Source organism: Pecten maximus, chromosome 19 (assembly GCF_902652985.1).
Source record: "Pecten maximus chromosome 19, xPecMax1.1, whole genome shotgun sequence".
In the NCBI taxonomy this organism is placed as follows: Eukaryota; Metazoa; Mollusca; class Bivalvia; order Pectinida; family Pectinidae; genus Pecten; species Pecten maximus.
Window position 1 is genome coordinate 19944849 of NC_047033.1, and position 15924 is coordinate 19960772.

Sequence of the window (15924 nt, forward strand, 5' to 3'; positions counted from 1 at the left end):
GTTTTATACAGTTCTGTGTACAATATGTGGATGTTGGAATTTAAACTTACTTACAAAGTAAGAAATAAACAGATGTTTCGAATGATTATATATACTCCCCATACTGGAAAAGTAGAATACACTAAAATAGAGGGATGAGGGATGTTGCCATGCCTTTAATTTTTTTCTTTTTTTTCTTTCTTTTTTTCACTGTTGTTGAATTTCGTTAGTGATACGATTGATATGTGACAGATGTGTTTTTATTTCCGTAATTAACGATATATACCAAAGAACAAGCTGTTAAAATTCAAATTGATTTTAATATAATGACTAATGGTACATTGTTTTCTTTATATACATAATCGATGAATATCTTTATTTCAAAATGAATATTTCTGCATTTGATTATTATATCGTAAATTATAGATAAATAAAGAGTAACATGCAGAAAAAAAAGTCTATAGTGATGCCGAAGGGCTTTTGATTATCCTAACTTAAATCGCTACGGCCATCTGTGAATCCGTATATAACGGTTGAACGACGAATCCTTGTGGAGCTGGCATCCGTACTTCGATAAGAGCAAGCAGAACCAAGGTAAATATAACATCAGTCTTGAAAAATGACGTAAATTGGGATTCTGAAGGTGTTGATAGAGGGATCGTAAGGTCAGAGGAGAAAGTGGCTCCCCGGCTTTGATAGGATTTCAGGATTTGCTTTTTTTCCTAGTCATTACTGCAAACTCTGTTTGTTTGTTGTTTTTTATCTAACTTGTTTTTAATTGATTAATATAACGTTATCTCTTTGCTGTTTCCGACCTTTTTCATTTTTATGCAATATTATTTCTGTATAAAATAATGCTTTTTCATCCTTCCTAAGATGTTTTTCAAGCTAAGGGTACCATTTGTCCGTAATAGAAGCTAGATGGAAGTAAATTCAATATGATTTGAAGGAACAGGGATATTCCTTGAATAAGGGTAATATATTGTCTTATCTGGCTGACTAGAACAAGATCTCTATTCGAAGAGTGTTTCAGCTTGTCACCATGATAGCGTGCTCAATCGCCCGTCATCTTGCTTGAGGTTTTGCTTGCCACACTACATGCATCACTGCCGAGTCCTAGAAGAACGAAACGGCTGTATGATGCAGTTTAATACATTCTGACTCTTCTAATTCACCTTAATTTGTTTTGTAATGTGATAATAGCTTTGTGCTTTGTTTACTATGTTTTAATATCGTCATATCAACAGACAGGGTCATTTTGAAGCGAGGTAACCTTGTAGTAGTTGCTGACTAGGCCGACCTCACTAAAAAAAACATTGAGGTCCGTCGCATACCATCCAGAGCAATGATAATATTGTTAATGCTTAACGTTTTTGTTTGATGTCAATTTACTTTGTTAGGCCCTATATGACCAAAGATGGGCCGTTAAACCTCTTATCAATCAATCAATTGTACAATCTTTCAAGGTTGCAGGTGGTTGATACCGTGGTGTACTTTTCAGTTCTCGACGTTTATCGTAAGCTGCTTGTTACGCATTAATTCAATTGAATAGTGGCACAGTCCAGAATATGCACATGTACTCTCAACGTTCTAATTAAATCAATATTGAAAAGTATTTTGTCACCCCATCCACCGTTTGTCATTTCTTTTGGTTGCCTTCGATGATCAACACTTTAACGTTACTGACGGGTCCCAGAACGTCGAAACAGCTGTAGGATACCAGTTTTACTCATTTTACTCATCTGGCTCTTAATTCGTTTGGAAATATAGTGAAAGCTTCCGTCGTGTGCGTCTTTCGTACCACTCTTAAATATACAGTTATATACATGTATAACAGAGCACGTAGTGTGTCTTTTACATCCTCTGATTACGTTACACCCCACGAACGTGTAACGTCGTAATCAGAAGCTCTTACATTGGAAAGGGAAGCGTTTATAGAGTATGTTCTTAAGGGAAACTAATATCAGAATAAAATATCTGAGAGAAAGAATAGTTCGACAGTAAAGTTCATAATCTAATCTGAATGCATTTCTCCATTATTGCAGCTGCAGTACAATTTTATTATCTATGGCGAGTGTGATGGAAACTGAAGACTACGCAAATTTTGATCCCTACTGGTACATTGAAAACACCGTAAATGATGACATGAAAAAGGACCTCGACAGTTTCCATAGAATTTTTGAAGAGTGTAAGTTTGTATTTCATATAACTTCATGAATCTTTTTTCAACCTCCGATGGACTAGATTTCTTAAACTATCCTCAAGTTGATAAACGATGACTGGATTATTTTTCGTCAATTCGAAATTTAAGATGTTTTGATTGGTATAGTTTAACTTCCTATCAAACGCAATGATTAAGATGCTCTTTGTTTATCTTTTGTTAATTGAACTGACAATACCAATTTATTAATATTGTTTATTGTTTTACTGATAGGCAAGATCCAAGGTAAACGCCTCCTAGATGTAGGTACTGGTCCGACCATCCACTCTGTGATCACTGCCAGTAATCACGTGGATGAAATCTTCCTGTCCGATTATGCACCGCAGAACCTTCAATATCTAGAGAAATGGCGAAAAGGAGAGATAGCTTATTCAAAGGTGTTGTTTGACTACGTCATCAACCTAGAGGGCCGTTCGTAAGTGAAGCTCCATATTTAATGATGTTTTACCTAAATTTATACCATGCCAGACACACACTAGACTCAACTCTTCATTATCAAAAAACTAATACTCACATACATGTATTTTATAAGTAATCTTCTATCTTAAGTCGATTGAATTGATATCAAAGAAAACGTTCTCGATAAAATACTGAAACTTTACAATAATATTATATGTTAAACCTTCTATGTTCGATTTAGTCAGACACTTGTTTCTTTGGGTGGGGCTATAAACGCCACAAAATTAGCAATAAGAGGCAACTACAAATAAAATAATCATTTTTTGCGACATAATATTTTTCACACCACTCTCGGCATAAAAACGTTAAAAAGAATTTAAGAATGGTGCCCAATCATGTAAAATACATATATTAATACATACGTGATTTGCAACATTCGCCTAGTAAGATATACATGTAAATGCAATCAAATTGATTGAATTTGGCTTCCAAATATATTTTTCGATAATATAGATTACGCATTACATTTTATAGTAAAAGTATGTATACATGTAAGCCAGTTGATAGTACAACTAATTTGATTCAAAACACCAAAGGAATATACAAATTGGTCGCACAAATTTTAAATTAAAATTTTAAATAATAAAGGATTCTTTAATATGGAGTACTCAACATTGATATTATGACAACACTCATAGGATAAAATTAACGTATAATGTGGAAAGATACCAAGGTGACCCTCACAGTTTGCTGCCAGTATAATATGTTAATAGTACTTCAGTCTTGCGAAACAGGTAAAATATAACGGATGCATTGCAGTATTAGTATCAACAGCAGGTCAAGTAAAGTCAAACCAGAATGACCTGTCGCTTTCGCATTCTCGTGGAATATTCAAAGTGGGTAGTTCCATTTGTGCACAGGTGTGTTAACAAAACATATTGATTAGGAATACTACTGTGTCCAGCAGGGTGCTGTTTTGGACCATTCGTTTTTTGTTACAATTTTATATTGAAAACACAGCATGGTTTACACATATTCAAGTAACTATGTGATTAATTGTTCACATGTTAACAGTTTTGTCGCTAAATCTAGACCAGCATAAATACGAATGATGCAGCTGATGATAAGGTTTGTTACATTATAAACAACAAACAGATATACATATATATATACAAAAAACCTAATTCCTCTAATTGACTATAGACTCGTCTGTAATCAATATGCTAATCAAGTTCAACACGACAGGTCATTCTGGTTGGACGATATCAACGGCAAAACCTTTAGATACATGTAGATGTATGTGCTTTACCTCTTTAAAATTCGATTACCTATAATGTTGCATTAAAACGTAACATATGTATTGATATGATGCCATAGCAATAAAACATAAATACATATAAAGCAAATAACTCCGTAACAACCTCTAACATTGTAAACAAGGCAACGTGTATATCACAAACTACAGTTTAAGTCCAATATTGAACCAGATAGGTCGCAATTAGTAAATAACAGCCAGTTTGGACATGTAGCGTGTCGATATTGTCTTGTTCATCCAACACAAGTTTAAATAGTCTTTTCGACTACCAAGATGCCAAGGGAGGCGTTATTTAAGATCAGACATTACGCCTACTGATCCAGATATGATCCCGTTTCTGCTGGAAAATGTTTTTGCGCGTGTCATGAAATTTACCTCAATTCTAAATGTTTTCACTATCAATGTCAACAATCTGACCAACATTCCAACTTTCGTCGTATTCTGTCGCAGCATAATTTTCATTTTCGAATTTCCCTATGTTTGGAAAAGAATGATCACTTTCATTGAGAATATCAGATATTGCATCCGTTGATTTGACAAGTTCCCTTCCGTGCTATGCAGAATTTTTAGTTTCTGGATTAGCTTCCATTTCAACACTGTATTCAAACAACTGTACTAAGAACTGCAAAACTCGCCACGAAGACATTTGTTACAATAGCACGATGTTTCTCTCGCCATCAACGTATGCGAGTTTGCTGTCATAGCGATTGCATGCCATTTCAATGTACCTTTGAATGGTTTTTCTTTGATTTTGTCGATACTTTAATTCCTGTTTGGCTTTAGTGTCAACTTTGGAAACATCCATGGACCTCACGCCGTTTTGGCTCGACTGTACTGTTCAGTTGTAAAATTCTGCAGCATCCTGTATCGCAACATGACTTAGCTTGATCGGTTCATCTGTCATGCTCTTTTCAGTTCCTCCTAAGTCATTATAGGGGCCCTTGTTATGACCAACCTCAAAGTAATCAAGATGGTTTCATCGCCATATAGATTCACGTAGTTGGCAACGATGTAAAATCTATACCGATTGCGGTATTGGCTTGAAGGAGAATCAGTACAGTAATGAACCTTCATCAGAGTAGGTTTGATCAGCTCAAGTTCCGGCATTGCTTTGTATAAAAATGCACAAATACTGCTAGCAGTATGTAACATTTCATCGCTCACAACTACAAACTCTTAAAGTTACCCTACATCTTTGTAGAAGGCTATACTAGGATGCAGAGTAACTATTGATTGATTCCGGTAAGCGGTAAGAACGTCATCTAGAGACCGACAACCTAGGACTATTTAGTTGTCATGTTTTGAGAAATTGAAATATATGCGACTCGTAAGGCATTTTTAGAGCAGTATGGTCATGTTAACAGTTTTTACATAACATGTTATATATTAACGTCTTGAAAGGTGACGTCATAAAAACAAGAGCCGGTATGAATTGAAACGTAGATGACCGTTAAGAATAGAATGGGTTAATCCGTAATTTTTGATGAATAAGAATAATATAATATGAATAGTTTTTAATATGCTTTCTAAAAAAACCTACATTACAGGAATCCGTAATTATATATTTGAATTCGACAAAAGGAAGACATTTGAACAGAAAATATATATTCGTATGAACATCTGTTGATAGGGCGTTAAACATACTAAAACCTTGTTCTTTATGTATCCCTCCCACCGTCATACATTTGTATTTACCTTAGCGCACGCCCATGTGATAAGGCCTTTTTGGTGTTAATGCACTATATATGAAAGGAACCGCTAGTAACCCAATAATTCATGGACACCGTCCCTTGAATGTTCCTATAGTTAACAAAGATAATATAATGCATAGAAGCGTAGTATTCCTTGGATTCCAATTCATCTGATTTTTGTATCAATATTTTTCATTATAAACATTTTTATAATCCCAACTGTATTTTTCGTTTTAAAAAGGATGACTACTGAGCAGAGAGAAAACGAAGTCAGAGAAAAAGTCAAAGGAATTTTACCCATAGATGTGACGTTAGAAAAGCCTCTGGGATGTGATTATGATGGCGCCAAATTTGATGTCATTGTATCGACCCATTGCTTGGATGAAGCGGTGGATCATGTTGCTGAACTAGTACAGACCATGAAAAACGTATCAGGCTTGCTAAATGAGGGTGGGTTTATCATAATTTCATGCGACTTTGGAGCAACTTTTTATCGGGTAGGGGAGTACAAATATACTGGAGTGTCATTCACAATCGAAGAAGTAAAATCAGCAGTGGTACAAGCCGGCTTTGACATCAAATTATATATTGAAATCCCTTATAATGCTAATGAAAACTGGGATGCTGAGGGTTATTATTATCTTGTCGCGACAAAATGATGCTTTTTACTGAAATATATTATGATTTGTTCCAGGTTACATTCCTCTCAATCAAATAATCATTTTCACCTATTAAGAATGAGGTTATTAAAGAGTTAATTATATTGATTGTTTGCGTTATGAAGTAGTTAAACAATCGATAAATTATTACTACCAATAGCAAGATGCTGACTAGTCTTAATCCTTGATTGCCAACTTCTTGACATTTTCAAAGGGGAGTTTTCAGATCTCCCCATTTCAATCCTCAAAACAGTATATTTGAAAATCGTTAGACCAACTAAAACGTTAAAACTATAAACTCGACACTATAGCTACGCTCTATCAAACGGAGGTTTGGTTTGGTTTATTTTGTTTAACGTCCTATTAACAGCTAAGGTAATTTAAGGACGGCCTCCCGTGCGTGCGACATGCATGCGTGTGGTGAGTGCGTATGTGTGTTTTGGGAGGCTGCGGTATTTTCGTGTTAAGTCTCCTTGTGATAGGCCGGAACTTTTGCCGATTTATAGTGCTACCTCACTGAAGCATACTGCCGAAGACACCCAGCAGCACACCACACCCGGTCACATTATACTGACAACGGGCGAACCAGTCGTCCCACTCCAAATATGCTGAGCGCTAAGCAGGAGTAGCAACTACCATTTTTAAAGACTCTGGTATGTCTCGGCTAGGGGACAGAACCCAAAGCCTTCCTCACAGTGGCGAACGCTCAACTAAAGGCCAAAAGTGAGGCATTGTCAAGGGTGACATTAGGAAGAAGAAAGTTGTTCAGAAAGAAGAGAAAAGATAAGATCCCAAATTTAGTCGCCTCTTACGATCATGCAATGGGGTCAGCAGGTACAATTCTTACGCCCTACCTGCAGGGCAGATCAAACGGAGGCCAACACGAGCAAACCGCCAATGACCACAACGGTAATCATTACCAAACCAAGCAACCTTTTTATTTTGACGTAGATTCATTGCTTCATTATCGAGGTCATGATAATTAATCCTGAAATGCTATCAATTTATAGTTGATACAAAACATTTGATGCGTTTATTGAAGCAATCACACAATGTATGTTCAATCAAGTTAGATGTGATTATAATTTGCAATTATATCAACATCACTGGTCAGTCGAGAATTCAGGTAGAGCGAGTCGGGGACTCGGGTATTTCCTCAGAAAGTCCAGGGAAATCCTGTAAAACGACACCGCCTTTTGGGGTGTCCTATTTGGCTTCCTCTAGCAAATATGATAAAAAAAATCTTTAAAATTAAAAATAGATCTTGCATTACATATCCATAAATGTAAGGTGCCTAGTACGTTAAACATTAAATGGTTTGGCATGTTTCCTACATTTGATTTTCTGGGATAAAAACCCACATTTATTAAAATTGCTGCACTTTTTTTAGATTCGACCAACGGAAGATATCATTAACAATATCTCAGAAATATTCAGTAAACTGCATTGATCAAATTCTCGAATTGGAAGTGTATAATTTCTTTGTCGGCTTAAAAGGCTATAAGGTAAGTTTTAATTTGGGGAAAAGAATGAGAAATATTTGAAATTGCCTTAAAAAGAAATGCCCCGGGTGAGGATCGAACTCACGACCTTCAGATCGCTCTGTCTATGATTATGAGACTGACGCGCTACCTACTGCGCTACCGAGGCACATGAAATGTGTTTTTGTTTCCATGGTGATAATATATGCTTTCTTGTTTTAGAATAATCATATTTAAGATTGATTTTTTTTTCAACAAACATTTTTAAAACATTTTTTTTCTTTTATTTTGCGGAACTACTTTCATATTTACAAAACAACCCTGTTATGTAGTTTATCCCATCATGCCTTTCGCTGCGCCCCTACCGTGACGTGATCATCAAACAAAAAAACCCACAATGATATGTTAGGTGATATACTGCAATGATGTAAAACATGTTATATGACAACTAACACATTTCCTTGGACACTCCAGTCTTGATACCAGGTTAACCAGTCGGAGTTGACTTTATAGTTTAATGACCTCTTCACCACAGCATACATGTATTAGCTTTAGAAGAATGATTCATGCTTGGCTAATAAATAAAAACAGGTTTTTTTTTTACTTATTCAATACAAGATGGTAATTATTATTTGACATATTTCCTTAAATTTGACCTGATAGCTTTTATTTTACAATGACATATTATCCCTTTATTTTGCATCGTGAAGCAGCATTCTGTTAAGCCCCACCTTGCTTGACATTATCAGCAGATACGGAAATCTTACACATGGACACACGTTTTTGTGCACAAAAAAATGTTTATACAGCAGAGTGCAGAAGATGATCAATTTCCAACTTTAAGAACCATGTATATAACTCCTTGGCTGTTGAATTCATCTCATTGGAATCGCTTCCTTCACGAGATTATTAAATCCGACACTAAATCGGAAACGTTTCGGTCGTATTTTTTTTTAAATTGCAGTTAAAGTACAAGGAAGTTCAATTGTTCTCTACTGACGGATCAAAGGACGATCACGGGATAGCTACAGCCATGGTAACAAAAGATGCTGCTTTGGATTTTGGCTTCCAAATGGTGTGCATTTTTTTTTCTGTAGAAGCCCTTCAAAACTTATTAAACCTAAAATACGTAAGAACTAGGAAACTGCCAAAATCAAGTATCATTTCTGACTCATTATCTTTCCTACAAAGCTTAAACAACCGGTAGTTCAATTATTCAGTACATATTTTAAGAATTAAAACAAAAAATAAATGCCACAGAGGCAAAGTAATTAATCAAACAATTGCAAACAAAACAAACAATACGATATCAAACCTACCATCGGGTGTCATTGTTGTTATTAGACAAAAACGCCGAGACGAGGTGGTCCTCGCCTGTCTTTAAATGGATCATTTTTATATTACACATTCTTTATCTACTGAAGCGGGGGTATCAGCGTCGGTGCACAGCATTTGACAAATCTTTTACAATGAACCACATTTCACATGACTACATCGGCCTACAACTAACAAGAGATATTTTTACCAGAACATACCAAATACAAGATCTCTGTTACTGTCAGTCTAACCAAAATTTTAGATTTCCTGAAACCTGTTGGCCTATTCAAGAAGATTAAGCGAACCATTGTCATTTGCTTTTGACAGTGTGTGAGCTTGCTAATATCCTGGTCATTGTAGTGTCTTTATTTGGGACCAACCCATAAACAAAACACATCATTCTTTAGAAACAATGCGTAAAAATATCGTTTTCTATTGTATTTTGTTTTTACTTTTTTTGTAAATATTATAGGGCTAAGAGTGTAAATACCATATTGCCTAAAAACGGATCTTTCTGACAATTAAGATGAACATTACAATGATTTGGTCATACAATATGAACAAAATCTAACGGCGAATCAGGCATAGATGCCGAGTTTTACAGTTCGCCCAACTTTACGAAGGATCCACAGTTATTTATGAAACAAACAATCCGATAAATGTTGTAATATTTTAACTATTTTTGAGTTAGTCTTTGTACTTTTTTTTAGTCCATGCAGATTATTCTTATAAATAAAAGTGATTTGGTAGCTGCAAACTGGCTAGCCATCTTCAAAAGACTACTCCCTAACGGGTACACGACAATGTTGGTAAAAACAACCAAATTCATACAAGTATGGCTAGTTTTCATTCTGTAGCGGGCGCGGGAGCTATTAACGATTAACACATCAAAGTCTTTTTTTCGATATAATATGCTAAAAGACGACCCTGTTTGTGTTCGTTTTAATGTGTCATAAGAATATCACCAAATTGATTGTATTGTTTGGATAAAAGAGAGTGAAAGAAATAGTGCTACAGTCAGTAATCTTTCTTTGTATTTTTCTTTTCATTCATTTCTTTTTTCTTCTTCGTTTTTTAATTAACGGCCTATCAACAATATAGATATTAGCGAGATTATAAGAAATGAAATAAAGTAATCGGTAAATAAGCTATCATTACAGACATTTATGACACACGGGATGTAGAAGGTCATTAACCATTGTCAGGACATGGAGTCACTTTTAACTCATAGTAATCAAGGTTATTTATTTCAGCATAGATGGGTATTTTTAGTCATTGGAGTATGACAACAAAATTGATTCTTACAAAAGTTTGTAAACACACATTTGTTCATACCCCTACGAAACTAAAAAAATAATTGACATCGACGCTTATAATTTATTTTTGTTATTGATTTTCAAAATCGAAGAATGTTTTATGTACAATTAAACTGATCTTATAAGGGATTCTTTTTCACAAATTTATACGCAACGTCAATGGCCGTATTGTGACGTCACATTTTTCGCGCCATTTGTGGATCTCAAACAATTAGATAGCCGCATTCCGCGTACAAACAATGGAAAATTAATTATAAACGGGGGAAGGGTTGAGCATTCACAGACAATTCAAATTCTACAACAACTAACATAGTTTTATGCATAATCGGTTTCTTCAAAATAAGAAGTATATATTGGAATATTATCTCTTAGTTTGAAATTGTCTGGGTAGCTTGTGGTAAAACTTGTGGTGAATCCCATATAAACGAATCATAGTCCAGTTTTTTAATTGAATTAGTTGTATTTATTTTAGACGTTTAATAACAGTGAAGTTTTAAAACGAATTATATCTTAATATGTATTTAAAGCATAGCCTAATGCTTGGTTTGTATGGCTTACACATTAATTACAACAAACCGACAAGAAATGTTTAAAATATTTTGTACAAATAATTCACGGATCTCGTTAAGATATAAATACATTGTAAATTTCCAATCGATAGCACCGAACCGATGCAGTCTTTATATTGTTATCTCACAGAAGTATACTGCCAAAAACACCCAGCAGGTGGGTGTTAAGCAGAAGTATCAACTACCGAAACGCTGTAATGTCTAGGCAAGGGGGCCGAACCAAAAGCAGGACGAAAGAGGAATTTTGTCCTTGAGGCAAGGACAAACTTTGTTTTCAAATCCGGACTTATTTGAGGTCATTTAAGAACGCCCTATACCTCAAATAAGGGACTTTAGTGTTGATGATAGGAGGAGACCAGAGACAGAATTCGAAATAGAAAATAAAACGTATGATCAAAAGAACCGCGTAACTTGTTAGTAAGAAATGGGGGTTTTACGGTTTTAACGTATTTAGCTGTAATTAAACTTCTTACATTCTTAACGGCTCATCACAACTGAATAGGATATTGGTGGGAAAATGGGGATTTGAATTGGTATGAAACGAAACATAACATCAAACAAACGAAAGATGGAAAAAAATTATTCGCTTCAAGACAAGGAAACGTTTCGTAACGTGGTGGCTTTTAATTATTTTATGATTTGAGACATGGAAACCGCTCATTCCTCTTAATCATCTCGACGTTTAAAATACTTATCTCTATTTCTGTAATTGAATAATTTAAGTTCACAGTGTGATGGATTAAGACTAACAAAATTTTGATAATGGTTTATATATGCAATGAAAATAGACGTTTATATTTATGTATTCATATCTAACTACACTTATCAATAAGTAACTTAATTAGTAAGCTATGGAGCATGTTTCTAAATTTGTCAAAGCAGTCATTACTATAAAGTCTTTCGTGCCACATCTTACTTTACTGCAAACTTGTAATATTCAAACGGTATTTGTTTTACTTTGTTTTGCTTTAAGGATTAAACGTCCAAGAAATAGCCAGGGTCGTATGAGGACGGGTGTTACGGCCTAAATGTTAGTTTTATGTTGAATTTATTGTTTAGTTTCATTTGTGGTAGTTTTGTTAAGATTCCGGAAAATACGGTTATCCGGTTTCCGGTTTTAGTATAGACGAATATTATGGGATAGCGTTATCCAAGCGCAGCACATGTTTTGAGTATGAGAAGATTCGTTCGGACTATCGTAGGATACGATACGGTAACTAATTACTGTTGAATGATTTGAATATGATTTATGCTTGTTTAGGAATCCATGTCATCATGTTATAATGTCATTTTGGATAATTCGGCCAATATATAAATATGTCAGTGAACCGTGGACAGACGACAAGTCCCTCGTGCATTCTAGTCTATCACTTGATTTCTGCTGTATTTGTATGCTATGATATGATTGATACATTGCTGTTTCATTGCTGTTTAACTCGCTTAAATGTGTAAGAGTAATAGTATCGTAATAGTATTGTATTTTGCTATATTTATCAGGTTCGGTTAAATTCATTCTGGGCCGAAACGTCCTAGTCTTGTCAAGTCATGTGTATTGTATACTGAATAGTAGAGGGCGAGTTGTCTCGATCTCATCTATAGATCAAACTCGTCATGTGTTATAGATAATAAGGCATAATAGTAACTGTTGCTTAGTTAATTAGTCTAATAAGTACTGTTTCTTTTCGTTACAGTCAATCTATCTACGTAGAACTATCACTGAGTCAATACACCTGTACTATACTTGTATGTAGTTGATGTCAAAGATAATAAACACAGATGAAGCCATGAAGATGGAATTGACCTCATTTATTATTTACGATAGCCAGAGCGATTTCGAGGCGTATTCGACGCCTACATTCATTGACGTATCATCCCAGATGTAAGAGGTATGATCTTCAAGCTTTTAAGTGATACAGATCTGGAACAAGATGGCTACTAGAGACAGAGAAGCTGTAGAAGGTTACATGTATGACTTAAATTCAGATTCTGGACGGGCCAGAAAATTTAGTGAGAAAGGCATGCAGTACAATATGGAACAGCTTGACAAAAAATACAAGTCTCTATGTAGGTCAGAAAGATATTTAAAAGAAATAGCCACTGAAGATGACGAACCTTTGGATATTGTGCGTAAAAAATACAGTATGTGGATGAGTGAGTTCGAAAAATATTTGGAACTATATGACATTTTACTGCCCCAAATCTCTTTCCAAGAGCATGATGAGTTTGTTAAAAGGTTCAATGAGAATTATGATTCTGCGAAACAATTCAAAGGTTGGATTGAGGACTACATTTCTTCGCGGAGTGCTATGACATTGAGTAAGAACACTTTATCTGTAGCCGAAGAGTTGAGTGTGGCTGGCGAGAAAATAGACCAAGGCATTATAAAGAAAACTGATCCAGAAGCCGAGGATAATGTATCCGTTTCCAGTACTGCCAGTTCATACGCGTCTCTGAAACGTATCAAAGAAGAACAGGTTAGGGTAGAATTAGAGACAAGGAAACTAGCGTTATCAAAGAAACATGAAATTGAGTTAGCTAAGTTGTCGCTAAAGCTCAAAGAGGAAGAGCTGGAACTTGATACCGGTATAGCTGTCGCTCAAGCGAGAAGCGGAGTACTCGACAAGTACGACTCAAATGAAAATCTTAATGCTTCAGTTGACCAGGCTCTTGCGTTCGAGCAACCGCGATTTACCTCCCCTAAGCCGCGACCATTGCCTGTACGATTTACAGATGAAAGTGTTTGTGCAAGTCCCCCTCCAGTCCTATATGATAGACCTAGACCGCATACGACTGGTGTAGCAGAAGTGTCATCGAGAACACTACCTGAACAATATGTTGATTCGTCCCATTCACAAACCGTAGTTCAGTCGGTAGTTCAACATTTAAGAAAACCTGTGGCAGAGGTAAAGAAGTTTAGTGGAGATCCTCTAGAATATCGCAGATTTATTCGTCAATTTAACTCGAAGGTTGTAATCAACACTGATGATGACGATGAAAGGATGAACTACCTTGAACAACTTACATTCGGAGATGCACATAAAGTGGTGTCGGGATTCAGCCATCTTAATGGCGACAAGGCTTATAAGGCAGCCATGAGTCAGCTGGAGGATCGCTATGGCGATGAGGAAGTTATAGCGACAGCTTTCATCAAGAAAGCATTAGACTGGCCCACCATTCGTCCTGGAGACCCGAAGGCACTCGATGACTTCTCTTTGTTTCTTGTAGAGTGTGATAATGCAGTTGGCACAGAATCAAATGGCGTTCTTGACTACTCGGACAATATTAAGAAATTAATGCTCAAACTACCCTTCTATCTGCATGATAAATGGAGGAACCAAGTATACAAGTACAAGGAAGCAAAGAGGAAGGTTCGGTTCCAAGACTTGATGAAGTTTGTGAAGGCAGAGGCTAAGAAAGTCAACGACCCTACTATGGAAGTAATGCCACTGGGACTTCAAGACCAAAGACTCAGACAAAGATTGCACGTTCCAGCAATGCAGTTCCCGAGATTGTTACAGATTCTATACCCAAGAGCACCAGTGAAACCGTACCTCCTCCAGCCCCGAATTATAAGTGTTTCTTCTGTGACTCTACTTCCCATTCTCTGGATTCTTGCAAAAAGATAACTGCCAAACCTATGAACGAAAGAGTCAACTTCATTAAAGAAAAGGGATTATGCTTTGGCTGTCTCAAGAAAGGCCACTTGTCGAAGAGATGCCGTAATCGTTCCAAGTGCGGCATATGCAAAAAAAGTCATCCATCTATCTTACACAACGAAGAAAGCTCGTCAGTTGTTAGTGTATCGAATGCCAGTACTGGTTATGCTATCGCAAAAGAAGATCAAAAGGGGGATGTGTCTTGTGCCATGGCGATAGTCCCAGTTAGAATTCGCTTGCGTGATAAACCTCATAGTATAGAGACATACGCATTCTTGGATACAGGTAGTAGCGCTTCGTTTTGCACCGAGACAGTTATGAAACAGCTTGGAGCTAGAGGTAAGAAGACACAGCTTACACTGAGTACAATGGGTGAGCCATTTATCATGAACACATTTTCCATCAGTGGACTGCAAGTAAGTGACATTAACTCGGAAAATGCTATTGATCTTCCGCGAGTGTTCACGAAGGAAAAAATGCCTGTGTCTAGGAAGCACATCCCAACACAAGCAGAGGTGTCAAGGTGGGAACACTTAGCAAAGGTTTCACTAGCTGAGCCTAACTGTGAGATAGGTTTGATGATTGGCAGCAACGTACCAGATGCCTACTCGCCTATTGAGATACTTGCAGGCCCTTGTGGATCACCACATGCCACAAGAACTAAGCTTGGATGGGTGGTCTGGAATGTTCTTCGAGAAAGCGGTACTATACAAGTCAACAGAGTTCACATTCAGGATGAGTCTGGAGAAGACATCGAAGACATGGTTAAGAGATCTATGAACCCTGATTTCCCTGAGCGTCTTATTGACGATAGAAAAGAAAACTCGAGGGAGGACAAACAATTTTTGGATATGGCTGAAAACTCTATTTATAAGGATGGAGAACATTACTGCGTTTCGTTGCCATTTCGTAACAAGGTCACTATTTTGCCTGATAACTCGGTAATGGCTAAACGGAGATTACGCAGCATTGAGAACAGGTTCAAGGCAGATCCCAAGTTCAAAGAAGATTACACTACCTTCATGGAAAAACTGTTGGAGAAAGGTCATGCGGAACCAGCACCTGTGGGATTTGACAAAGGAAAGGTCTGGTACATTCCTCATCATGGTGTATACCACAAGAAAAAGAACAAGATTCGAGTGGTGTTTGATTGCTCTGCGCGATATCAAGGTGTCTCCCTTAACGACAACTTACTCCAGGGACCTGACCTTACAAACAATCTTCTTGGTGTGTTGATGCGATTCCGGGAGGAACCAGTGGCTGTCATTGGAGACATTGAAGCGATGTTCTATCAGGTGAAAGGTCCCAGTAAATGAAAGAG

At 36.5% G+C, this 15924-nt stretch overlaps 2 protein-coding genes, 1 long non-coding RNA gene and 1 other non-coding gene across 4 annotated transcripts; 3 read left to right on the top strand and 1 right to left on the bottom strand.

Moving 5' to 3' along the window:
• Positions 1-2030: 2030 nt before the first annotated feature.
• Positions 2031-6368, top strand: LOC117317781 (nicotinamide N-methyltransferase-like). The gene is made up of 3 exons (XM_033872712.1): positions 2031-2167; positions 2414-2615; positions 5847-6368. The coding sequence occupies exons 1-3, from the start codon at positions 2047-2049 to the stop codon at positions 6262-6264; spliced, it is 741 nt and encodes a 246-aa protein (XP_033728603.1). The 5' UTR covers positions 2031-2046; the 3' UTR covers positions 6265-6368.
• Positions 6369-7826: 1458 nt separating this feature from the next.
• On the bottom strand, positions 7827-7914 carry Trnam-cau. Its single transcript is given in 2 exon segments — positions 7827-7862; positions 7878-7914. It is a non-coding gene; the product is annotated as a tRNA-Met (tRNA).
• Positions 7915-11965: 4051 nt separating this feature from the next.
• LOC117317782 lies at positions 11966-12732 on the top strand. Its single transcript, XR_004530246.1, has 2 exons — positions 11966-12160; positions 12639-12732. It is a non-coding gene; the product is annotated as an uncharacterized LOC117317782 (long non-coding RNA).
• Positions 12733-14584: 1852 nt separating this feature from the next.
• On the top strand, positions 14585-15919 carry LOC117317449. Its single transcript, XM_033872260.1, has one exon. The coding sequence runs from the start codon at positions 14585-14587 to the stop codon at positions 15917-15919; it is 1335 nt and encodes a 444-aa protein (XP_033728151.1).
• The last annotated feature ends 5 nt before the right edge of the window (positions 15920-15924 follow it).

Coding starts and splice junctions, on each gene's coding strand:
- LOC117317449 (XM_033872260.1), top strand. CDS start 14,585: ATGAACGAAAGAGTCAACTTCATTAAAGAAAAGGGATTATGCTTTGGC.
- LOC117317781 (XM_033872712.1), top strand. CDS start 2,047: ATGGCGAGTGTGATGGAAACTGAAGACTACGCAAATTTTGATCCCTAC. Junction 2,168..2,413: donor CCATAGAATTTTTGAAGAGT/GTAAGTTTGTAT, acceptor TTTTACTGATAG/GCAAGATCCAAGGTAAACGC. Junction 2,616..5,846: donor ATCAACCTAGAGGGCCGTTC/GTAAGTGAAGCT, acceptor CGTTTTAAAAAG/GATGACTACTGAGCAGAGAG.